Here is a 25,439-nt window from a genome sequence, read left to right as displayed (position 1 = left end):
TAATAACTCAGTCTGATTGTAATTTATTTAGCCAATAATCCGATCCTTTCAGTGCCATGTGACCCCACTGACTGTTACGAATAACATAAACTAGTCTTTGTTGTTGTTGTTGTTTATTTCCTTGTGAATTACACGGTCATGCCGGTTCAATTGTAAACAAATAAACTTACAATATTTAGCATTTTGTATCATTATAACAACTTTTAAACCTTTAGACATTTTAAAGCTTCACGGTAAAACATGTGAGCATATCACAGCCAAAGCTGAGCTTGGCTGTAACTCAGGTTTGTTTTGGTAACATTTGCACGGAGGCATCAAAGTACACAATGCAGACACCGACACGTGGGGGGGGGTTTTAAGGATGACAGATGTTGAGTCGCAGCTATTTACAAGCAGAAAGCCCCACTAATCTGTTTTTCACTTTCATTTGGTATAATTGAAAAAGGGGGACTGGATCATCTCTTACAACAAAATAAAGAAACAGCCAAAGATACTTCTGGCTGACTGACAGGCAAGCGATCCCATCAAAAGCAGCAGGGTGGAGAAACAATGAAATGGAGCGTGAGAAGAGGGCCCACAGGCCCCGTTGGAAGGCACCGGCCGATATCTCAAGTCATTTGACAATGATATACTATTAAGGAAGAAAATAGAAAGTCCTCCCTTTGAAAGACGCCTGTAATTCCATCATGCAAATGAAAAATGTTCATTGGCGGTTGCCAAAACACCGGATGTGCGGTTCCATGTGGAATACTGAACCACGTTAAAAAAAGAACGTCGACCCTTTCGTACGGAAGGAAACTCAATTTTAAATTCAAAAGGGAGAAATCTGCTCAGTGAATCGTGTGAGCAGAGAGGTGACCCTTTTTGGAATAAAGACGATAGCCAGGAGTTAAGAAAGGGTGTCGGGACTGAGAGGCAGCGCAACACAAAGCTTATTCTGCAGCTGTCACACTGGATCTCTGAATCAACATCTAAATTAGTGAGGGATGGGGAAGCAATTAATCAGGTTTAGCAGCAGCCGCCAGGAAGGGGCGAGGGAGGTGGGGGGGGCAACCTGTTTGAGCACTGCTGGATGTGAGCCGACTTATTGGTTATTTATGGGTACATTAAGACTAAATGAATCACCATTCATCTAGGTAAGTGACACTGTGGGTTTGAGTGGAGAACACAGGCCTGTGTTCTTCCCTTACACGTTAAATTTGAGGTTTAGCAGCAGCTAACGCAGCTTTGGCACTTTTCTTCATTTGAAAAGTTGTATTCCTATTATATTATATCTTGTATATTATATTATAATATAATTTCCTCTCACATCATGAAAAGCTTTTAAATGCTCTTCAATAGCATAGTTTTAGGGTTGACACTAGGGCTGAGCAATTTTACCGATACTGCGATATATATCGATATTTTGTTTCCCGATAAAGTATCGATTCAGGCATTCGCGTGAACCGAATATTTTCGGTCGTTGACCGTTTTTTAAAAAAAAAACAGTGACGGAAGGCCATCTGTCATTTTGACCGATTGTAATTCACACCTCTGACCACTTGGTGGCGAGTGAGCATATTAATTAGCTATCGTTTTTTCAGAAAGCGCGATAACGATGAGGGTGTTGATAAAAGAGGCACGGATGCAGCGGAAGGCGAAGGAAAAGTCGGCTTTACATCTGCTTGATGGCACGAACTGGATTCTTTGTTCAGCTTGTTCAGACTGAATATTGATTAAAAATGAATGAAAATGAAATGCTGTTGAACATGTGTCATTATCATCATTTTTAAAAATTAAAGCGACGGGTAAAAATAGATTATGAAGGGACTTTTTATGACCCTGTCAGTCAAAATGACGGACAACGAAAAAGTCTAGCGCAACCTCCGATGAGGACATAAAGACCAGAAGCCCAGAAGTTCAGGAAACAGCAGGCCCCTAACACCATGGCTGTGTTCGAAACCGCATACTACTCCTACTACTCTTACAAACTTTTTGAGTTAGTATGTGAGTTTGAGTAAGCGAGAAGTTCCCGGATGCATACTAAATTCGCCGAAATGTTGGGTACGCATCATGAGGTTACTACTCATACTCAAACTACCCAAGATGCAACATAACATGACGTCGCCGATCGTCATTTCCTGTCAAAACAGCAGTTTCAAGCTAGCTACAACGAGGGTAAGTTCACTTCCTGTTTTCAAAACAAAAGCACAAATTGTATCGTAATGGCTTTCCCTATGATAAAAGGCAACGGGTATTTTATTTTGTGAAAATAACAGGAAGTGCGTTGCTCACTGCGGCTAGCTTTAGTAGCGCCGAATTCGTGGAAACAAAATTGTAAATAGCCGGTATTTTGTCAGGTTTTCAACACGTTGGGGATCTAAACGACTACTTTCTCGCCTGAAAATGTTTGAAATGTTGCTAAAGTTTACAGAGTTTAGAGCTTAAGAGAAATCGGCTTCAGGCCGACTGATTTCGGCTCGGTCAGGAGCGAAATGCATTGTGGGTAGACGCTCTGCATACTGTCTAATCAAGGAGTATGCAGAATGGAAGTATGTAGTATTTAGTTTGCGGTTTCGAACACAGCCCATGACTGATCTACATGAGACATCTGTTTGAATTGGCCTAAATAACCCAGATTTTTGGGTTTTTGGGTAAAAAAAACAACAACAATGAATTTGACGTTTTGGTTCATCTTTGTAGCCTTTTTCTCCTTCTGGTCAGATGGGATTCCAGGAAAGGGCTACAGCTCTGTTCTGAGCCTTTAGCTACAGCCTGTGCAAAGCTCTTCAAATTACTGACAGAACAGTGTTGCAAGAGGATATAAAGTCACTCAGAGGAGGGAGCAGTAATGACTGTCTCTACATCAGAGGCACAGATTCCTCTCAGGTGAATTTTTTAAAACAAAACTCTCTGGAATGATTATATCTTAATAAATACCATCACTCAGAGCATTAATGCAATGCAATGCTGACGTGGATCAGGGCGTGAAGCCAGCTAACGGAACACACATTCATCTGCACAAATAGGACGGATATAGATCTGCACCGCAGGTCTGACGCTGTTCTCTCTGTTCAGTTTCGACTGTGGCGTTTGCGGTGACCTCGCTCCAGAGCAAAGAATATGTCAAGGTCTCCTAATGAAGGCTGACAGAAACCTGCGTCCCATTGTTGATATAAAACCTGGACCGTTTCCTGTCAGTCACCTGACAGCTGCCGAAGATACGCAGGTCTGTGCCAGGAACGAATTCCAGAAACAATCTGCCTTACTGTCACATCCATGTCTATTTTTTTTTTACCTGCGATGGCTTCGTTTTGCCAGGAAATTCATTCGTTTGCAGCCAGGTTTGAACTGACCGCAGCCTCAAATTGAAAAATGACAACAAAAAAAAAAACAACTGAAGGGTGTAATTACTTTTGGCGTGCGTTTTTAGAATGAATTGGGAAGGAAAACGTGTCGGTAAATGGGCTGTAACTTTAAATTTCGCAGGAAAATCTGCTGCTGTGTGAACGGCAGTCACACGTAAACAGGATCAGGAGCTGAGATGCAGCTTTATGCAAATGAGAAACTCTGCTGTCAAAGCAAATGCATTTTATCAAGATTGCTGCCTCTGACATGTAGAGGCGATTTAGCCAAGAGTGACTCTGAGGCAGCCAGACTGTTAACCATGTACCAATCCTGGTCCTGAGCCCTGATCCATTACAGACCCAACCTCTCCTTCTCTGGTGGCTGGCTTGCCGCTGACCTCCACAGCTCGTTGGTAACAGTCTCCAGCAGGTTTCAGAGCCGGAGAGTTATTTATAGACAGAGAGGACAGAGATAAATCAATTCGATCTCTATTCTTTTCCAATTTTTCATTACGTCGGCCGGGGTGTCGGGTTTCTTCATTCCCTTCAAAAAGAAAATAAGATCCTTTACGTGTCCTGTTCCGTATCCCCCGAGAGATCCGGGGGCTGATAGTTGAACCACGTTATATCAACCTGCTGTAGCGTGTTAACGACATCGTTTGGATCATTTGTCCATCACACAAGCTGAAGGAATACCGATGTCTTTAACCCTTTGGTGAACAAGGAAAAGACCATTTCAAAGCATATAAGTTTGTACAGGTGGGCTTTGAGGAGAGATTTGTTCTGAATTCTGTAAGGGGAGGGGCTTGTAGGCGGAGTTCTGAACCATGGATGTACTGTATTAACTGGATAACGGACCACAAAATGGCCGCTGTTGATTTCAATGGAGTTGCTCGCCTGGCGCATACGCCGAAAAAGTGTCTGACTTCCGGGTTTACTTCCGCGTCACGCGGTCCATAGAGCATGCACAGTAGAGTCATCCCAATGATGCTTTGGGGCCTCCCATCATGCCCCGGGGCGATGAGCACGTGCACGTACGTACACGTCACAGTGCACGTACACAGCTGTGACGTCGCGCTGTGAAAAGAGACTTTTCTGGGGCTTTTTCTGGCCGTTAGAAAACGTTTTGACAGATAAAAAGTCCATGACTTAAAAATATAGAATACAAAGATTAGTAAATAACAGCGGTTACAGCTGGAGGCGTCCTGTGAACAGTTTTACAGGCATCTCTTTTACTTTTGCGGTCTATGGGGATTTTTTGTTGCTATACCACGAGTGGCCACTGGGAAAAATGCTTTCTGTTGCAATACCACAAGGGGCCACTGGGGAAAGATCGGCGTGCTGGCTGAGAGGTGGCGCCGGGGTGGGTTCTGAACGTACTGCAATGTTTTAAGATGAATGGAGGGAAGTCTGTAAAGAAGGCCATTGCATGAGTATTTCAGCTGTGGACTGGGACAGGGAGAGGATGGAGTCCATTGTGATGCAACATGACCATCAATGAGAAGCGTAAAGTAAAAATAGAACTATAAAGGTTGTTCAGACAGAAGCACGTTCTACAGGAGGTTAAAGCTAATACTCTTCCTGATGAATAACTCACATTTTGCTGACTATCTGCAACTAAAAGTTCAAGAATGGGACTCCAGGAATAGTCCCATTTCAAAGACAATTGACAATGAACTGGCATTTTTAGCGCGGGCACTTGAGCCGAGGCAGGAAATTGACTTTTTCTCCCACAGGCCTCTGAGATCAGCACTTTACACAGCACAGAAAAAGGTTTCACTTTCAGTCTAATCACCTTGATCACAACAGGATACGACCAGTGGCAAAAAGACACCAAAAGATTGATAATCGATGATGTTAAGTGGCTGCATAATGTTCAGTGTCTTCTTTCAGAAATTACAGTTTCACTGTGGTTAAAGGAACAGACGTTTCACTGGGAAGTTTCTGGATGAATCAGCTACTTCCAACAAAACCGACTATAAGCTTTCATTTCATTTTCATAAATAGGGAAAGATTTTTAAAACACGTTAATACTTTCTGTTAAAAATACATGTAGATAGTAGCCCAGTTCCCCATCTGTGTTCTCCTTGGAGGCACCACATGTTATTAAAACTAAAAATACTACAATATTCTCAATAAACAAAGAGGAATTTTGTGTCATTGGATAAGATATTGTAAGAATTACTTCCAAATGCATCTTTTATGACAACAAGGCCCTTTGAATGTGGGTGATTTACAAGGAAAACAGGACCACTTTGCAGCTGAACTGATCTTTTTCTTGAACCGATCTTTTTCAATTTTTGTTTTGATTGTCAAGGAGAAACTGCCTGAACTCTCTTTTGCTCCAATCATACAGCTCAAGTGCTTGACTGTAGTAATTTGAGTTCATTTCATTTCACCCACTGCAAAGATAATATTCTAAAACGGTGTAGATAACAAACACTAGATGCTAGAAAAGATCTTTTGAATGTGAATGAGCACCGCCAGCTCGTATCAGCCATGTTATCGACATTTAAAAAAAAAAAAGAGGAGCATAATGGACCCTTTTTTTCACAAGGTGACACGATTTCCTGAGGTCCTGATGAAACGCTCTGGTTGAAATAAAACAGAGAGGCGTAACTGCTGCTCTTTTTTTCCACTACTTTACAAGCTGTATTCAAACGGATCATTCCAGGATGTAGGTTGGCAGCTGGACTCCACTCCACCACTCTCAGCCTCATTTGATGTCTGAAGTACTTAATAACCCTTGGAGACCCTTATTATGGGATGAAAAACCATAAAAAAAATAATTTTAGAATGGGCTTTGTATTCTCAGACATTTATCTCCCCCCATCTGCACCATAGACAGCCTGCAGGCTATTGATCTTTTAGGCATAGTCTCATCACGTCATGCATTGAACTGTTGTTTAAACATTTACTGCAGAAAGTAACGACTGCTGGCTGGTTAATAAAAACTCTGAGAACTTGTGTTGTATGTATTTCCTCTTATGGAGATCGTGCTGGGCGGTAATGACTTTTACTCGATAGAGATATGAAACATGGTCGATATACTTTTCCATAGATTACATTCGTCCATCTTTTGACAGACAACACGAACAGCCAATGACAACGAGAGTTGAACCAATCAAGTTTAATCGCAGAGTCTGCTTTATCCAGCGCCGTGTGACACAAAGTCTAAGAGAGGCCATGATGTTACAAATGCAGCTTATTGTGTTTCAAAAGATTAGAAATCAACCTTCTGATATCTTCAAATCTCACTTAAGAGTAACAGGGAACATTCAAAATTCACAAAATATTGATTTCGTTTTATATTGTGATACATATCGATATCGACTGATATAAAAAGAAATATCTAGGGCTGGGCGAGTTAACTCGTTATTATCGCGTTAACTGATAAATATTTTATCGCGCATTAACGCAGGTTTTATTATTGTAAAAGTCTGTTGCTCACAGGCTTTTATTTTGTAAAAGTCTGTTGCTGTCTGCTGCGGAGCCAGAAAAGAAAGTAATCGGCGGATCCACCAAACATGGAGAAGGGTACGGAACTTTTACTCGGCCGTTTTCATTTTAAAGTTCTTCCAGACGGCGGAGTCGACAGAACCAAAGTCATCTGTAAACACTGCCGAGTTGAATTGTCTTCTCAACGTAGTAGTTCCAGTCTAAAATATCACTTAAAGGCAAAACACACAACTGATAGCAGCAAGTCATTCAAGGAAACAGACAGTGGAGCGAGGCTTCTACATAAAAACTACAGAAAGATGCTGATGTTAAAAGTGTGTTTGCACAACAAATGTTATGGCACTTTCATTCATATGGCAGCACATTTAAAATAAAACTAAATGCTAGAAGCTATACACTACTTTTGGATTCATTTTTGGATTTTGCGTACAAATGCGATTAATCGTGATTAATCAGGGAAATCATGTGATTAATTAGATTAAACATTTTAATCGTTGCCCAGCCCTAGAAATATATTTTCCCAATATCGCCCAACCCTATATGGAGATATATGGACGGTAAAGATAAGTCGCACTGTGTTGTATGCTGGAATGTAATGCTCTTCCATTAGCTCGGTTTAAGATGCATGGTTTTAGTTTTTTTTGGGCTAAAAATGGTCAAATCTAAAATCTAGTGGAGAACGGAGGAGAGGAAGAAAGATTTTACTGTGAGCATCTGAACCCAACACCTGAATGCAGCATCAACTGATTAACAAACCGGTATTTATATATTCTGATGTCATCTATAGTGGATTTTATGAGTCCCTGTGTAGAGTGTTTTAAAAATGTGTGTTCGAATTTTAAAGATTAAAAATGGAATTTGTTTGACTTACTTCTTTTTAATAAGACATGATTTTAGAGGATGATCCCACAGTTTGAGTGTGGAAACACTCTCCTGAAGTCAGAACTCAGGGTCTGTTCATACAGGGAGAATACAGTACGGCGTCCATACAAACCGAGGCGTGGCGTTCCCCAAACATTAAGAACTGTTGCCCACATGAGAAATATCTCACTGATGTGTGTTGCCCTGCTCCAGCTACTCCGAGTCAGATTTTCTTTTTTGGGGTATGAAACATTAAACAAAGTGCCAGCAGAGCGTTCTTAGCTCATTTACTTCTTCATTTAAATTAACTACATGACTAATGATGACATTTGATGTTAATTGCAAAGCAAAAAGCTCACTGATTACAGCAGCTGAAGCTCGATGGAAATAATAATAATAAAGAAAATGGGCTGTATAAGCATCGAAAACAGCACGTTTCCTAAAGTTTTACTAAAGTAAACGTTTTCAGATACATAGGTCCCAAAATGTGCTTTAATTGTCTGCTCACTCTTTAACTTTCATATGGAACCTGGTGTTGTGGTCTTCATTTCCAGCATGGATGCAGGTAATCAGATTTATAACCGCAAACATGGTTCATTCAGTGACTGCGGCCCGCTGGCCTCTTTCCTCTCGGCTGGAAAACGCCCAGCCTGAAGGCTCAACAATGATACGAGCGAAGCAAACAAACGTTCCTGCGCTTATTAATCGCCCACATGGGAACAACAGGAAATGTCACAAAGTCACATTGAAGCCTGATCCTCTGCTGCACTCCCACACAGACGGGAAAAGCAATTTCCATTTTGTCACCAGAGAACTGTATCTGAAGAGGAAAGTGAGCAGGAGGAGGAGGTCTGTGGAGCTGGTGAGCGCCTGACAGACGGAGCAGAGGGACAGAGCAGGGACGCTTGTCTAAACATTTTCACACATTTGAATTCCCCCCCCCCCCCCCCCCTGGCTCCCTCCCTTTTTCAAACAATGAGGCCTAAAAGAGCTGAGAGCAGTGGCGTGGATGGAGTGGTGGAAGAGGAGGCAGAGGGGGACTGGCATCCTTTTTAATTCCACCAAAAGCTGTTCCAACAAAAAAGGCCCCGCTCGGGAGCCGGCGTGGAGCAGCAGCCAACTCTGCTGGCTCAAAACAGGGTCAGAAGAATGAGCGTGAAACAGAGGGCGAGAGAATGAGACCCAGGAAGTAAGAATGGATGAATGAAAGAAAGAAAGAGAAAATGAAAGGACCGAGTCAGGTATGGAAAGTTTTTTTTACCCTGCGTGGCGGTAAAAGTCGAAAACCAGGGAGGGAGGCCACATCGATTGTGTTTGTGCACTGAAAAAAGTGACTTTTTGGTGAAGTAAACTCTATTAGAGTAACTGTCATAATTTCTACCTTGTATTTGTAAGATTCAGTAAGAACTAGAGCTTCTTAAAGGGACACTATGTAATAAATTAAGTCATTTATTAGCTCAAATCAACATATTCATTCATAAGTTAGTCCTCATTGGTGTAAAATGATCTCTGTCAAAAATCTCACTTATCCTCCTGAGTGAAGAATAACTTGTCTGTATCTACATAGAGCAGGTAAGCTCTATGGAGGCTGCCATGTCCTTCCGGTCAATGAAAAATGACGAAGTGCCGAGAGGGACATAAAGGACTTCGAATCGCGATTTCCCCACCAGGCCTACAAGCAGAAATGACGTCATTGTGACGTCATTTCCGCCAAATGGCTTACAGCCGCTAATGCTAAATAGATTTTATTCCTTGGCACATATGTCTTTGTGTTCATTAGCTTTCTTTTTGTAAGTGCATCATCTTCTTCTTTTTATTATTATTCCTATGCTCCCCCTGGATATCTTCTTTTTGGCGTTATGCTCACATTTGTAAACTGTTATTTTGTTGATATACTAATAAAGTTTAAAAAAAAAAAAAAATGCTAAATAGATTTTATCTCGTAAATGATCCCACTAATAATGCATTGATTGTTACCAAACTTCACATATAGGCTCTTAAATCACAAAACGAGGCATTAGAAAGTTTGTAAGTTTACCGGGAGTTTATTTACCGCTGCTAATGCTCCTATTGCTAACGCAGGCTAATGCTAACGCTGCGTCGACGTCACTTCCGGTAACTCCCGGAATATGACTAATTGCATTGCTTGCACACCAAAGGAGATGTTATGTTATCTGACATGTTATCTGTCATCTGTATTCATAGTGTTGTTGTATGTGTGTTATGTAATCCTTTGTACTGTGTGTCTTGATTTCTTTTTGTTTGTATGGACCTTGAGTCTGAAGCTATAGCTTCTTGAATCTTGACACATTCCGCTTGCCGTAGTTCAAGAAGTTGCAGCGCACATTTGAAAACGTGAGGCGCTAGAGAGCAAATTCATTCAACTTTGCAAAATAAAATTGCACCACTAGATGGGGGAAGAAATTACATAGTGTCCCTTTAAGTAAATTTAAACATTTTATTTACGTAATACTACATAAACTTTACTCTGAAAGTGTATCGTTAAAATCTACTAAGTTACTTCATAACAGCAAATACTACAGATATGTAAAATTTACTTAAAATTTTGAGTAAAATGATGTTCCTGCCTATGAAAAACAAGTAGACTTTACTTAATTTGTTTAAATAAATATAACTTAAAACTTAGATGTAATTAAGTAAATGTTACTTAATATCTTCAAAACTGTTATGTTTTATAGTAAGTAAAATTTACTTGATATTGAAGCATTAAATATTACTTAAAACATTTGAGTGATCCATTCCAAGGGATCCGCGAAGGCCCTCGTGATGCAGAGGAAGCCGACTGAAAGTCTGAAAGCAAAAAGATTCCCTCAGACCGGCCTCGCGTCGGCCCCATTGTGATTCATGGCTCCGCTCCTGTTGCTGCGCTCTGTAATCCCTCTTCACCGACACCTGTTTGCTGAAGAGCCACAAAGGAATGCCAAGGTGTTCGCCATGATATGGTTTATTTACAGACATGGAATTTCCTTCGTAACCCATTTCCTCAAAAAGAGGAAAAACAGAAAGAAAGAAAAATGCCGACTAAGTGCAGACTACTTCTGGACTTTCTTCCCCCAAACAAACCAGAGACCTCCACACGAAGCACATAGCTGCACAACAAAGGGATAACAAACGTCTCTGCAGCAAAAGCTGTCTCCATGACAACCAATTCAAAGTATGTGCGATTGACCTGCCAAGCAAACGTCCAACCTTGTCTGAGAGAGCTCCAACGGGATGAAGAACATCCAAACTAATTCCCCTGAGCAGAAACAACAGCAGAGAGTTAGTTCATCAGGCCTCCTGGTCCACAAAGTCTGGGGAAACTCATTAAACATTTTAATCTACAGTCAATAACAACACCCGGAGATGAAAATGAGTGAATAAACGACAGTGTGGTGAAACACTGTGTGCAAAAGGCTGCCATCAAAAGAAAAAAACTTCGATTTCTTGATACTTAGAGAAAGCCATCGCCACATGTGACACAGCTCAGACAAAGATAAGACAAACTGACCTTAATACCGTCAGCCCCCAGCATTAATATGGAGTTTGTGTTGATGTGAGTCACTCATGCACTCTCAATTAGCATCAATGGGCCTGCTCTCAGGGGATGATTATCCCCGCAGGCCTCACTGGGAAGAGCCGCTGACATTTCAGACTTCCACTGTCGGGCCACAGCCCACCGAAAAAACGCCAGTTTGTTCATTTCATGTGGGTCTCTGTGGGGTTTAAACGAGAGTGCGATCAAAATGACGTCCACTGGGCAGCACTAAGGCAGCCGTGGCCTAGTGGTTAGGGAGGTGGACTTAAGATCAGAGGGTTGCAAGTTCAAATCCCACCATTACCTCTCCCTACACCTCTATCCATGGCTGAAGTGCCCTAACCCCACATTGCTCCAGGGGCTGTAACCAATACCCTGTATCTAAATAGCTGTAAGATGCTTTGGATAAAAAGCGTCAGCTAAGTGTAACGTAATGCAGCAGACACCTTGAACTTAAAGGTAAAATGGACAATAAATGTTGTTTTGGAGGATTTCTCATGAAAATGACACCATTTAGGCCCCAGCATCCACTTGGTCCCATCCCTTCATTTTGTAGAGATAAGATGCAGGTTTCTCTTTTTTGGGGGGTTTAATGATGGTGGTCATCTCGCTGTAGGAATGCCCCATCAATGCCTCAGTTGAAGGGCTGGATGCCCACTTCTCCTTGATATAAAAAAGGGAAACAGGCACCTTACCCCTGTGAAATAGAGGGGTAGGAATTTGGCCTTAGTTTTTCTCCCAAAAGTCAAATAATAGCCCGCTTTCTACAGTCTTCAGAGGCTCGAGACTTTCCTTTAAACCGAGGATCGGGCAACAACAAGATGTTCAACCAGGATTTAATCATAAAGATTACCAGCATGGTTAGACAAACTGAGCTTTGCTTTGGAAATAATGGCGAAACTTCCCCCCCTCCAGGTTTCTTCCAGTCAATAATCAACTCAAACATGGTGCAAAGAGAAGAGTTTACAGTCCCAGCAGCTTACAGATGCATTTCCTGAACCCTTGCTTGTTTATTAATCTTAATTTTGGCCATAAAAGCATCTGCCTCACCTTCCACATACCTTTCCTTCTGCTGGCATTAATTCAAAGTCATGTCGTGGTGGTAAAAGGCCAAGAAAGGCTGTCCAGATTCCCCTCTCCCCTCCAAGGGAATCTTAATGCACTCCCGGGCTCAGATCAAAGGATTAATGTCTCCAGCAGCAGCATTTTTCTGGATGTTAAATTCAAAACGGATCGATTGCTGCATTACTATGAAACTTCTATGAACTTGTTAGAGGCTGAATGTTTGGAGCTTGGAGAGAAAAAAAACTGCTGAATCTGGTCAGTAATCACTTATAATAATAATAATAATACATTTAATTTCTAAAAAAGCGCCTTTCTCAACAACCAGTGGTAGGCTATATGCCATCTTAACCCCCCTTATCAAGAATAAAAACATCACAAATAAGAAATAGAGTGAGAGTTTCAACAGTGCCTCCTGAGCAGATTTATTTTTTCCTCCTTATATTTGCTAAACAAACCCAGGTGCTTCTTTTCCAAGTGGCGTATTAAGTTTGTTGTTCCAAATGTCTTAGGCGTTGATCCTCCGCAGCTTACTTTTGACATGCAAGCATTACAAACAGCGTGTTTTGGGTCGTCCTGGCACAAAGTGAAATAAGTCCAAATCAGTGACGTGTTTTCTTCCTAAGTCTTGCTAGCTTTTAGCTGTTTTGCTCTGGGCGCGTTGAGCTGCTACGCACCGTGCATGCGGGTCAGTTTGATCAGCCGAAAAACAGAAATTACGACAGTGACTGGCCGGTCACCGATTGGATATATAAAACCAGCTTTTTTTTAATTTTTTTTTTAAAATAAGATAACAAAAGTTAAAAAGAGGCTAGAGGCAGACTGCAGCTTGAAACAGATGGTTTCAGGTTTTGAGTTTTGATTTGAAGAGGGGTAAAGAGTCAATGTTGCGGATGTCTGGTGGGAGTGAGTGGCTGTGTTCGAAACCGCCTACTTCTCCTACTACTCCCACTGCTCCTACTAACTTTAACTTTTTTTAAGTTCCCGGATGCATATTAGATTCTCTGAAATGTTTGGTATGCATCATGAGGTTACTACTCATACTCAAACTACCCAAGATGCAACGTAACGTGACGTCACCGATCGTCATTTCCTGTCAAAACGGCAGTTTCAAGCTAGCTACAACGAGGGTAGGTTCACTTCCTGCTTTCAAAACAAAAGCACCAATTGTATCGTAATGGCTTTCCCTATGATAAAAGGCAACGGGTATTTTATTTTGTGAAAATAACAGGAAGTGCGTTGCTCACTGCGGCTAGCTTTAGTAGCACCGAATTCGTCAGAACAAAATTGTAAATAGCCGGTATTTTGTCAGGTTTTCAACACGTTGGGGATCGAAACGACTACTTTCTCGCCTGAAAATGTTTCAAATGTTGCTAAAGTTTACAGAGTTTAGAGCTTAAGGGAAATCAGCTTCAGGTCGGCTGATTTCGGCTCGGGCAGGAGCGAAATGCTTTGTGGGTAAACGCTCTGCATACTGTCTGATCGATGAGTATGTAGTATGTAGTAGGCGGTTTCGAACACAGCCAGTTTCATGCTCTGCTCCCCATGTTGCTGTACTTATGATTCTTCCTGTAAACCCTGCACAGATTCACACTCACGACTTCATTAATATGTGAGAGAAAACCAAACACCTGAAGAAAACCCACAAAAACACAACAGAAAGGTTCCAGCCCAAGTTACCATATGGAAGAAACCCAGCAGGAGATCCATGTTGGATCAACGCGGTGCGACGCAGAGCAGATGATGAGTCATTAATAAAGCCTCTCAATAATCAGGCCGCGCTGCTCTGAGAGCGATAATCATCGGTCGCCTGCTCTCCCAGTGATAAGCTAATCAGCCGTCAAGGGGACTCATCATCATTGACATTTCAGCGCAGGATCGAGCCCGCGGAAATGAGGCTCCGAGGAGAGAGGGCACCTGAAGTGACTTCATTATCATTGGTGCAGAAGGATAACCTCTCAACTGGCTTCTGCCTTGTTTTATTCAAGGTTAACAGGGTTCTTTCATTGCTGTGTTTAACTAAGTGTTGGGCAATTTCCCACATAAATAACCGTGTTCAACAGGTAAACAAACAGAGGTCGACTGTGACAAAAAACCCCACAAATGACTTGACTTGGCATGAAAATACTTAGCTTGGTTTGGCATGAAGGTGCAAAGATCTGACCAAGTGCATGGGCAAATCTGGTAATTTGCCTAAATACTGAGGAGGGTGATTGGTGAGTGGGTGCTAGCCTGATTAACATAGACTTTCAAATTTCTTCGAGATTCTGGTCTGACCAAGACCATAACGAATACGATTCGAAATGGCCTGGTCAACCCGCCTCCCTCAGGTTGCTACTGGTTGTGGCCAGAAAAGGCTGTGCCTAAGCTTAAGCCAATCACACCACTCTTTCCTCTGACGTATGATTTAGCTACCAGCGGGGCTAACTGGTAGATTAAACTCTTACCAAAGCCAGTAGGGAGCAAGGCGAAAACATTTTTCCTGTCAAGAAATGATTCAAGGGCTGTTCTTTGCTCGATTTTTAATGAGAATCTCCCGTCGAACACTTTCATTACAGCATCTACAGCAGTGTCAAAAGCTTGACGCTGCTCCATGTTGATATTGAATGAAGCGCTTCCATGTACAATCCATGGGTTGAGTGGCAGTTCAACCACGTCACTACCTTGAACACGCCTCTACCCTGGGCCGTTGGCGCTGCTCAAAGTTGATTGCTTCCCGACAAAGTGGGTGGAGTTCCCATTTTTTCGGGAACTCAAATCCACCTGAATGAGCAGTTTGCCTGAGTAAGTGTAGCAGAGCCGAAGGTGTTGCGTCACTGCGAGGGCGGAGCCTGTGTAAGTGGGTGCAGCTGATGGAGAAAACAGGAAGTGAAGCTGCTATCTTTAAGATTCAGTAAGAACTAGAGCTTCTTAAGTAAAATTAAACATTTTATTAAAGTAATACATGAATTATGGGGGAAGTAAGTTTTACTTAGGTTTCCTCATACAATTTAAATGTTTAACAGTTGTATGTACATAAACCTAGAAATACTACATGAACTTTACTCTGAAAGTGTATCGTTAAAATCTACTAAGTTACTTCATAACAGCAAATACTACAGATATATCAAATTTACTTAAAAATTTGAGTAAAATGATGTTCCTGCCTATGAAAAACAAGTTTAAATAAATATAACTTAAAACTTAGATGTAATTAAGTAAATGTTACTTAATATCTTCAAAACTGTTGTGTTTTATGGTAAGTAAAATTTACTTGATACTGGCAAGTGAGCGTTACTTGATATTGCAGCATTAAATATTACTTAAATCATTTGAGAGCAAAAACTTACAAGGGTTTTATAAGTAAATCTTATGAGTTGGTTTTTTTTCAGTGCCATGGCAGGTCAGGAGAAAGACTGAGGATAAAGGTGGCATGGCATGCCTAAAAAACTAGAAAACAAGACCTGAACCTAAAACTTAACTAAACTAAGACATGAAAACACTAAAACTAAGAACTAAGACAGAAGCGTTTTTAAACGCCGGAAAAGACTGCTGAAACGCATTCACCGGCTATAGCGGCAACGTGAGCGCGGAGGCTTGTCCTCCAACAGGACAGTTGTGTTGCTGCGCGTTCAAATTAATTCATAACCTGTGGGGATGCTGTCAGTACAATCTGACAGCTTTCCAACAATGCGGACCGGATGTGGAGTGGCTGTCAGCCCCACGTCCACCTCTGCTGCACGCCTCACAGCACTGAGGTCTGGAGCTGCGTGGTACCGTGGTGAAGTTGGTTTGATATTGGATATTTGGCTATTCGACAGATATTCACAATAAGGAAATAAGGTGTCTTTTTTTCCAATACCTCCCAAGCCATGTGACCTAGTGACTCCAAACCAATGCAGAATAGTTATCCCATGTAGTAGCCTACCAACCTTTTTTTTTTTTACATCAATTGTATGCACGCGCTATCTGAAACAAAGATCTGAAACAAAAATATAATTAACAAAACAAAGTTTGTTTAAAGAAATTGATATAAAATAGAGTGTGCATTCAATTTGTGTACAAAAGGGTGTGTGTGGTTGGTACTACATAGGGGAACTATTCTGCATTGGTTTGGAGTCACTAGGTCACAAGGCTTGGGAGGTATTGAAAAAAAGAGAGCATTCCCTATAGGAAATAATGGCTTTTCCTTTCAAAAATCATATGAAATAGAATGTGCATACAATTGGCTTTTAAAAAAAAAGTGTGCGTGGTTGGTGCTACATGGGATAACTATTCTGCATTGGTTTGGAGTCACTAGGTCACATGGCTTGGGAGGTATTGGAAAAAAAAGGCACCTTATTTCCTCATTGTGAATATCTGTCGAATATCCGACTATCCAATATCAAACCAACTTCACCACGGTCTGCGCGGTCCGGCTCCACGCCGGCCTTTTTCAGCTCTGGTGCTGCTGCACCGCTCCATGGACCCAGCAGCTGCATATAGCTGCAGATACTACAGCTCAATGCAAAGCGGAGACTCTGTGAATAACAACTTGCCTCCCATTTGCTTTGATCTCAGAGGCACGTCTCCGAGGAGCGTCAACACACAAGATGACATGTCTCCCAGCTCCATTATGACCCATCTTCTTTTTCCTTGGTGACAATTTGGGGACAGCTCTGACAGATGATAGTTACACCCAGGTGAAAACACCAGGCTGACAGATTCATGCTGGCACTGTGGGGCCAACAGATTTTTATGCTGTTCACTGCATCCTGGAAAAATCTGCAGCTTGTGTGTTCAATTGTTTCATTTTCAGTGATGTTATCGTAATTTGTGACTGCAGATATCTTTGTATCTAACAACACATTCCTAAAGGGAAACATGGTTATTCATAAACAAATCTATGAACAGCTGTTTCTTATCGTCACTGTCACTCACGATGTTTGCTGTAACCACATTCATGGTTATTTATGAGCATCAGGGGGACTCATCAGGAGCCAAAATAACTAAATAAATGTCACATTGCTGCATTTTGGAGTATATTCATTCATATTCCGGGCTGCTAATAAAAACCGGACATAAACACTGATGCCTTCAGGTAACTTCATAATATTCAGACAATGTGCTAAATTGTGTTTGCATCATGTAACAGGCTCATGTATCTGTTTATCACTGCTGCTTTCTTATGTGCTTCCACCCAGTAAATCATTCTTAGAACAGACCAATTTAACATTTTTAGACATATTTGTGCATCTGCTGCTTTAAAATCAGACTTCATTAAGTTCAATAATGTCATAATTGATGGTATTTCCTCCTCATATACGTTTGAATGCTATATAATAGGCTTCTGCTGATACCATCCCTCATTTTCTGTCATTTATCCTACAATTATGAGAGTGGGTTTTCATTAAGGGCTCTTGACAAGCTTGTGTTCATTGTTGCGGGAACATCTGAAGAGCGAGAGCCGAGCAATTCTCATTTCCTGCCCAGGGAGCGTTTCCCATCACCACCCTGTTGCTCTGGAGAATGAAGACTAATTTCTCGCGTTACTCCAGCGGTCATTAATCAGAGCCGCGGCGGCTGTGATTGCGCCGCGTTGCGCCGCGCGCGCTCCCCCAGCAGGTAAACACAGATTACAGGTCAGCCGTGCAGCAAGGGTTTGTTAAAGGCTCAGGGAGGATTAGGCTTCCTGAGCAGTCACCTGCCGCCCGGAGCAGCGCGGAATTAGGACAAAAACCACAAGCCGAGGCGCTGAGGCGCAAAAGCAGAAACTCCGCAACCCGCAGATGTGGCGGAGAGTCCGGACAATAAACTTTCCCAACAGCTGCAAGTGTGCTGAGCAGCAGCCAGCCGGAGGACAGAGGCGTGACAGAGCCGCGCGCAGCTGGAGGGGCTTTCTGCGCGGGTCTCACATCTTACCTTGGGCTGCGAGGATGATCGCTGCCGCCACCAGCCAAGCGTTCGCCAGCGGAGACGCCGGGCAGCGCGCTGCGTAATCTCTCGCCATTCTTCTAACCAGCAGACAAGGTGGACGTAAAAATCCACAACAGCGTGGCGTGCCGCGGCCGGGCTCCAGGTTATTCCGTCTCCGACCCGCCAGGAAACTTAAAAGCTCAGTTCAGACCGCCGGGGTTGAATGAAATCAGCCAAGTTGCAACTCTCCTGCCTCTCTGCGCGCGCTTCCCTTCTCTTCAATCCGGACCTCGCTCACTTTCTCCGCCCGCTCCTCTGAAATGTGTGAATGACAGGAAGAGTCGCAGCCCTCCCTCGGCGCGCCCGCGGCAGGTTGTGTCTGCGGCTCGGTGCTGACCACAGAAAGCGGAAACTAAAGTGGACGGAGTGGGAGACAGTCGGCGGAGCTCTGCGTGTTTGATGCGGAGGGCTGCGCGCGGAATATGGGAGTGATGTCAGCAGAGCGTCACCAAGAGGACTTCAGCCGTAGTACCCAGGCTCCAGTTAAAAGCAAGATCAAGAAGAAATGGGACACATCCCCGCATACCTGCGCTCAGGGGTGTGCGCCGCAGTGCGCGCGCGCGGTCACAACAGAAATGACTCACTTGCTCACAAAACATTCATATTCACAGTGTTGGTAAACAGATTGCACTCACCCAAGTACTGTAATATTTGAGATACTTAGGCTTGTTTATCTGTAGAAAAAATACCTTAAACTATCTTTTCCTAAAGGGACCCCATCATTAGAAAAAGACATACTTTATTTTTGTTTATGCTTCCATGTGGGCTGTACACCACCAGGGTACAAAGATGGTCTTATGGGTCATTTTTGACCCGTGGATTATAAAAACATTTAAACACCAGAAAAAAGTTCACTGTTTTTTTTCCCCCCTTTCAATATAACTAATTCAGTAGTAATTACTTCACATTTATGTAATAGCAATAATAAACCTTTATAATGTAAAAGAAAACTGAGAAAACAAGAAAAATGTTGGTCCAACTGACAGTTGGTTTGTGGTAAAAAAATACATGATAAAAAATGTACTGAGTTGAGTTGAATAGATAAATAACAGGTGGTTTCATCATACAAAATAGATTTTGGATTTAAAATTCAATTAAGTTGCTTTATTTTGGGGCTTTGGGTCATTTTTGACCCATAGGACAAGGGGAGTAAACAAGGGTTAAATATCTTCTTCTTTTTTTATCAGATTTTTCCCTCTGGGCTTCTTCCCACCGGCCGCTGGTTTTATGGTTCATGGCTCGTGACCAGATAATAATGTCTGTTTTGTTAGTCTCAGTTATTAAGAATAGAGCCTTAAATCATTACAGGCCCACTTCTTCAGCCAGCAACCCAAAAGTCCTAAAAAAAAAAAAAAAAGAGCTCCTCTTGATAGATGAGTTTAATATTTCTGCTGATAGTTTTAAAGCCGAACATGGCACCAACTCGTGCTCACTGCCCTTAAAAACCTCACCCGTGTCTGTATGTTTTATTGATCCGTCTGAAGCATTTTCTTCAGTCAAACACAGAAAAGTCGTTTGTTGAGAGAAAGAGGAGGTGGTCTGCCCATCAGGCCTGCCTGTGAAGCTTAATGAATGCCCAGATTGAGCAAAGATTACTTAATTTGGGGTACATTGCACTCCAGATAGTTGTGTTAAAATGACAGGAAAGAGAGCTTTCCGACTCTTAAGTTGCTTATAATGATGCCAAGAGAATATTATTGAAGAGACAGACAGGGTTGAGCACTTCTCAAACAGTTTGGAGGAAATTTAATGTGTATTTGCAGGCTCAGAGTCTCAGAAGATTGAATTATTCTGGGAAGATCTAATGTATGGTTTAGTTCTACAGGAAAATAAATGAGCTGCGAGGATACTGACAGTTTCCTCCTTGTGGGAGACTAATAATAATATCTTAAGCTACTGTTTGTGTTGAGCATTTTCCCTGCGTTTAATATCTTCTTTTATATTCAACATAAACTTGTGAAATCGGTGGATTTTTGAAAGATATAGTTAATGAAGTATACTTAATGGAAAAAATTACTTTTTCACTTTCGCCTACAAATGAGCAGATTTATTAAGTTGTGGTCAGAATGGGTCTCCTATGTACAACAGTCACGGCCAGATTTCGTGGAGTTTACAAATTGATTTGTTTTTTTGTGGTGGTGTTTTGTCTTTTTGTTTGTTTTCTTTCTTTCTTTCTTTCTTTCTTTCTTTCTTTCTTTCTTTCTTTCTTTCTTTCTTTCTTTCACTCTTGGGATTTATTTGCTTTGTTTCAGTTTTTCTCATAATCTAATACACAGCTCTACTGTCTAAGGAAAAGGTTGCTCGGTCTCCTGTTTATTTTATTTAACTGTTTAAAGAAACCCAGATGTTGATGTCCCAACACACCATTTAAATGTCTGTTACATCCCTCTGTTCTTTTTATTTTACTAATAAAAAGAAAACGGGAAAAAAAAAAAGAAATCGGTGGATTTTAATGATCGTTTCTGTCTGTAAACATTCAAACAAACTTCAATCAGCTTAAGAGATGCAGGTCGACCCAGGCAGAGTGAGCATGAAGCAGTGAAATCAGAGCAATAAAACACAAATATCAGATTGTTTCACAGCAGTTCTGTCTAAAGCAGTGGTTCCCAAACTGTGGTACGCGTACCCGCAGGGGTACGCAACGTGAGGTAGGGGGTACACGAAAAAATGCATAAAAACATGGTTTGCAAAGAGCCTGATTACATTTTTAAACTGGCATATACTGGAGTACCTGTTCACAGTGCCAAAAACACAAGATACTGCCATGCATAGATAGGCTATCCTCTAGTGGTCTGTGAGTTAAAGGCTAGCCCCGAGGCTAACCTCGGATAAATGGCTAAAAAGGATAAATTGCCCTTCCAACTGCTACAACAAATCAGCCCACAGTCAAAGGTGCACCTTCCAGCGCCAACAGGCCACGTTATTCTTCACCTTCAACGTCGACCTTTGACCGGGATGCTGGCCAAGCTAACAACCTCGTCAAAAAGGCGAAAATGTGCCACCACGTACTTGTGTGAGAGTGGACTCTCAGCCCTAACAATTATGAAAACAAAATGGAGAGCGAGACTGTGTGTGGAGGATGATTTAAGATTCAGACTTTCTGAAATTCAGCCCAATATTGCAGACTTATAGACAGATTTACAACCGAATATGTTCTAGAAATGTAGAAATGTTTGGTAGACATTTCCTCTGACTTAATTTCCCTACTCTATCCTGTACCTCAGAGTTCATCTTAATCCTAATTCTCGTGCTGATTTCTCCCCCCTCTGATTACCACTCGCAGCGCACGGCCGCTGATGATTCACTGAAGATCACTGGAGTGATTGGAACTTGTTGAATAAAAGCGGCGTCTTTAACGTTGCTTACTGCGTCCGACCAGCTGCCGAGAAATCCTTAATCATCAGAGGAAAGCTCAAAGTTACACCATTTATCACAATAATAATGGAGGCCATCAACCTCCTCTGGAAGTCGGCACTGTTTTCACTGGAGATCAAGCTTTCCGAGAAGAGAAGAAAACATTCTTTAAATAGATGCACACTGGGGGAGAAATCCAAATGGAAAGATCTCTCTGCTATTAGAGAAACTCAAACATAATCCAACTGAATGAGAATCAGTCAGTAGAAATTTAAATCAGCAATGAAACAAATGTCAGGTGATCTTAGGCATAAGTGGCCATGATTATTATGATTCTTATGATATATTTGTGACCTTAAATGTCCCATAATCCGGCTCAGGTCGTGAATTCCTAAAGAAAAAAACAGGAAAAAACACAAATGCAAATCGTCACTTTGAGTCTAAAATAAACTGTCAGTTATTTTCTTAAACAGATGTTAATGACTTGATTGTTTGCTGATTTGTTTGTGCTAATGTGCGGTTAATGATACGTGATATTACATAAAAGTCCAATCAGGTAAAGAGCTTTTAAATGTGTTGGCCGGGGTTAATTCCTGATTAAAATGTGGTTTTCTGGTTGTGATCAAATGGCCTGAAAACAACAATTTGACTTCCACAGTGAGAGAAAGGCTTAAATAACCCCCAAGATTTCTGTTCCATGGGTTCACATTCATCGTCTTAAGATCCACGTTATGATATCCCCCCTAATATGATGCTGTTCATGAGGAAAAGCTGAGCAGGTTTCAGCCCTCCGTCATTCTGAGAAGGTTTTCAAACAGTAATAAACAGACTTCTCACTTCTCCTGCCTGTTTAGGATGATAAAAGTGCATCTTTAAACACAACTGAGGGTTTTTTAAGTTTCTGTTGTAATAAGTTGCAGAAGGAGAGCGACTGAAAATCTTATTTTGGTCACATATTGCAGAGACGAGCCACAACTAACTGTGTGATTGAGTCATAACGTGAGTAAAAGAGAAGATTGTTTCAGGGATCAAAGCTGTAAATGTTCCATTTCATTGGCTAATCAGTGGAAATGGCTATCCTGCCCTGGCCACAGAAGACAAACCGGCCGTTTTACGTGACTTTTATGTGTTTTTAGCAGAAGAAACTCATATTTGGGTAACATTTTTGGGTTGGATGCCAGTTGGGTTGGCTTTTAAAGGTCCAGTGTTTGACATTTAGGGCGATTTATTGACAGAAATGCCTTACCAACTTACTTGTCTTACCAAGTATATTTGTCTCATTTCTAGTCAAAATATCTCATTACACTTAATATAAGACACAACTGCATAAGCAGTACTATTTCAGCCGGATATAGGGACTTGTTTGAAGACAATACATCTGGAATATCTTGTTAAATGAAAAAGTCTTGAAAACAAATTGGTTTGAGTCGGATTTCATATGAAACAAGCTTTTTTTTTACATTTGAAGAAGTTTTTAAGCTAATTTCAAGATCACTTTTATCTCAAAAGTCCCAAATATCACATCTTATTTCCAGAAATCTTGACAAGCCGATTTTCACCTTTTCCATTGGCAGATTTTTTTTTGCCTATTTCAAGCAAAAGCGTCTCGTATTTGTTGTTTTTTTACTTATTTTTGGAGGGGCATTTTTTCCAGTGAGGTCACAGCTGAATTACCCACCTGCCTGTTCCACCTACAATGAAACGCTCTCTGCTGGAGGATCTTTTCTCTGGTTCTGTCTGAAAGGAACATTGGCATCTACACACATCTCGCCTCTGAAACCTTCCCATGATGCTTCCACCTTTTTTTTACTGGGTGCCGGATCCTGCCACCCACCTCTCCATTATCACCTCATTAGCTGGCTGCAAACTGGCCCGCCCTCCATTTTGGCTCCAACCTCAATCGGCCCATTTATCACAGAGGAGCAGAGACTCCTCCGTCCACTGAAAGCTCACTACGTGCTCTGCCAGCCTCTGCTGTGTGTGCGCGGATGTGTGCGTTTGTGAATGTGTGCTGGCATGCTGGTGCATATAAATGATCCAGCTACATCCTGCCATCTGTTGACTTCTAATAGTAATGCGTCTGCACTGACACACTCAAGGTTTATGAGCGTCCCTGCGTTAATGTGCACGTCTATCTGAAAGGTTATGACTCATATTACAAATTAAAGCTAACTAAAAAACATTGGGATGCTGTGTTAAATGCTAATACAAACAGAATGCACTATATAATAATACTTTATTATATATATAATGAGTTCCCTGGAAAACTCACCTGACGGTTTGGCTTCCCGGGAGGTCACATAACCGCCTGGCTTCCCACTTTGCTCCCGCTTCAGTCCATACTTTGTGAGATTTGGTCCAGATCAGGTGTTTAAAAGGTGTTCAAACATGTGGCTTTTTCTTTGCCTGATGGAGCTCTAACCTGCATTTGTAGAGTTCACAGACTATCATTTCTGGAAATGTTCCTGAGCTCATGGAGCGATTTCCAGGACAGAATCGTATCCGTTTTTAATGCAGAGCTGTGTGACGGCCCAAATGTGTGCAAAGAGATGTCTCCAGAAGCATTTGATCATTTATCTGATATCTGATATCACGAGGAACATTATTCACCATTTTGCTGATTGCTAAACCTCTGCCACTCTTTGAGAGACTCTACCTGAGGAAAGTGCTCTTTTTTCCAACCTGTTGCCAGTTTACTTATTTGCAGCATGCACCTCCGGCTGTCTGTTTTTGGTTCACTTTTACAGCCTTTTGTTGGCCCATCCCAATGTTTTTACACTTTTTTTTTTACTTAAAGGGACACTATGTAATAAATTAAGTCATTTATTAGCTCAAATCAACATATTCATTCATAAATTAGTCCTCATTGGTGTAAAATTATCTCTGTCAACAATCTCACTTATCCTCCTGAGTGAAGAATAACTTGTCTGTATCTACATAGAGCAGGTAAGCTCTATGGAGGCTGCCATGTCCTTCCGGTCTACGAAAAACGACGAAGTGCCGAGAGGGACATAAAGCACTTCGAATCGCGATTTCCCCGCCAGGCCTGCAAGCGGAAATGACATCATTTTGACGTCACGTCCGCCGAATGGCTTATTACAGCCGCTAATGCTAAATAGATTTTATCTCGTAAATGATCCCACTAATAATGCATTGATTGTTTCCAAACTTCTGCCGTAGTACACATAGGCTCTTAACTCACAAAACGAGGTATTAGAAAGTTTGTAAGTTTACCGGGAGTTTATTTACCGCTGCTAATGCTGCTTAATGCTAACGCTGCTAATGCTAACGCTTGCGACGTCACTTCCGGTAACTCCCGGAATATGACTAATTGCATTGCTTGCACATCAAAGGCTATGTCAACTTATGTTATCTGACATGTTATCTGTCATCTGTATTTATAGTGTTGTTGTATGTGTGTTATGTAATCCTTTGTACTGTGTGTCTTGATGTCTTTTTGTTTGTATGGACCTTGAGTCTGAAGCTATAGCTTCTTGAATCTTGACACATTCCGCTTGCCGTAGTTCAAGAAGTTGCAGCGCACATTTGAAAACGTGAGGCGCCAGAGAGCAAATTCATTCGACTTTGCAAAATAAAATTGCACCACTAGATGGGAGAAGAAATGACATAATGTCCCTTTAAAATGAAAAAAACAAATAGCATAAAAAAATCATTTGCATGAAACAAATCTCAAGTTCTTTTGGGAATAAAACATTTATTTATGATATTCACAAATCATGTAGGGGTGCACCGATCGATCGCTAGATTTCCTTCATTTTGGGCGATCGGCCGATACTTGCATGTGAAACCGATCTTATCCACCGATCTTTTTCTTTTTTGATCCACCGATCTTATCGACCTCCACAAAGGCCTGAAAATCAGCCACTGTCCCTTTCTCTGCCGTG

The 25,439-nt window shown here is 41.6% G+C and overlaps 1 protein-coding gene across 2 annotated transcripts in view; it reads right to left on the bottom strand.

The window, feature by feature from the left end:
- The window catches only part of pvrl2l (PVR cell adhesion molecule related 2 like), a 516,877-nt gene extending 498,218 nt beyond the window's left edge, over positions 1 to 18,659 (bottom strand). The window contains exon 1 of one of the 2 annotated variants that reach the window (XM_075450506.1): positions 18,127 to 18,659. In XM_075450506.1, the coding sequence (XP_075306621.1) occupies positions 18,127 to 18,214 (88 nt within the window). In that variant the 5' untranslated portion in view covers positions 18,215 to 18,659. The remainder of the gene's footprint in view (positions 1 to 18,126) is intronic. The other variant, XM_075450507.1, reaches the window with a different exon arrangement.
- Between the last annotated feature and the right edge of the window lie 6,780 nt (positions 18,660 to 25,439).

The sequence above is a fragment of the Odontesthes bonariensis genome, chromosome 18 (assembly GCF_027942865.1).
Source record: "Odontesthes bonariensis isolate fOdoBon6 chromosome 18, fOdoBon6.hap1, whole genome shotgun sequence".
NCBI lineage: Eukaryota > Metazoa > Chordata > Actinopteri > Atheriniformes > Atherinopsidae > Odontesthes > Odontesthes bonariensis.
This window is presented reverse-complemented; position numbering and strand designations above follow the sequence as displayed.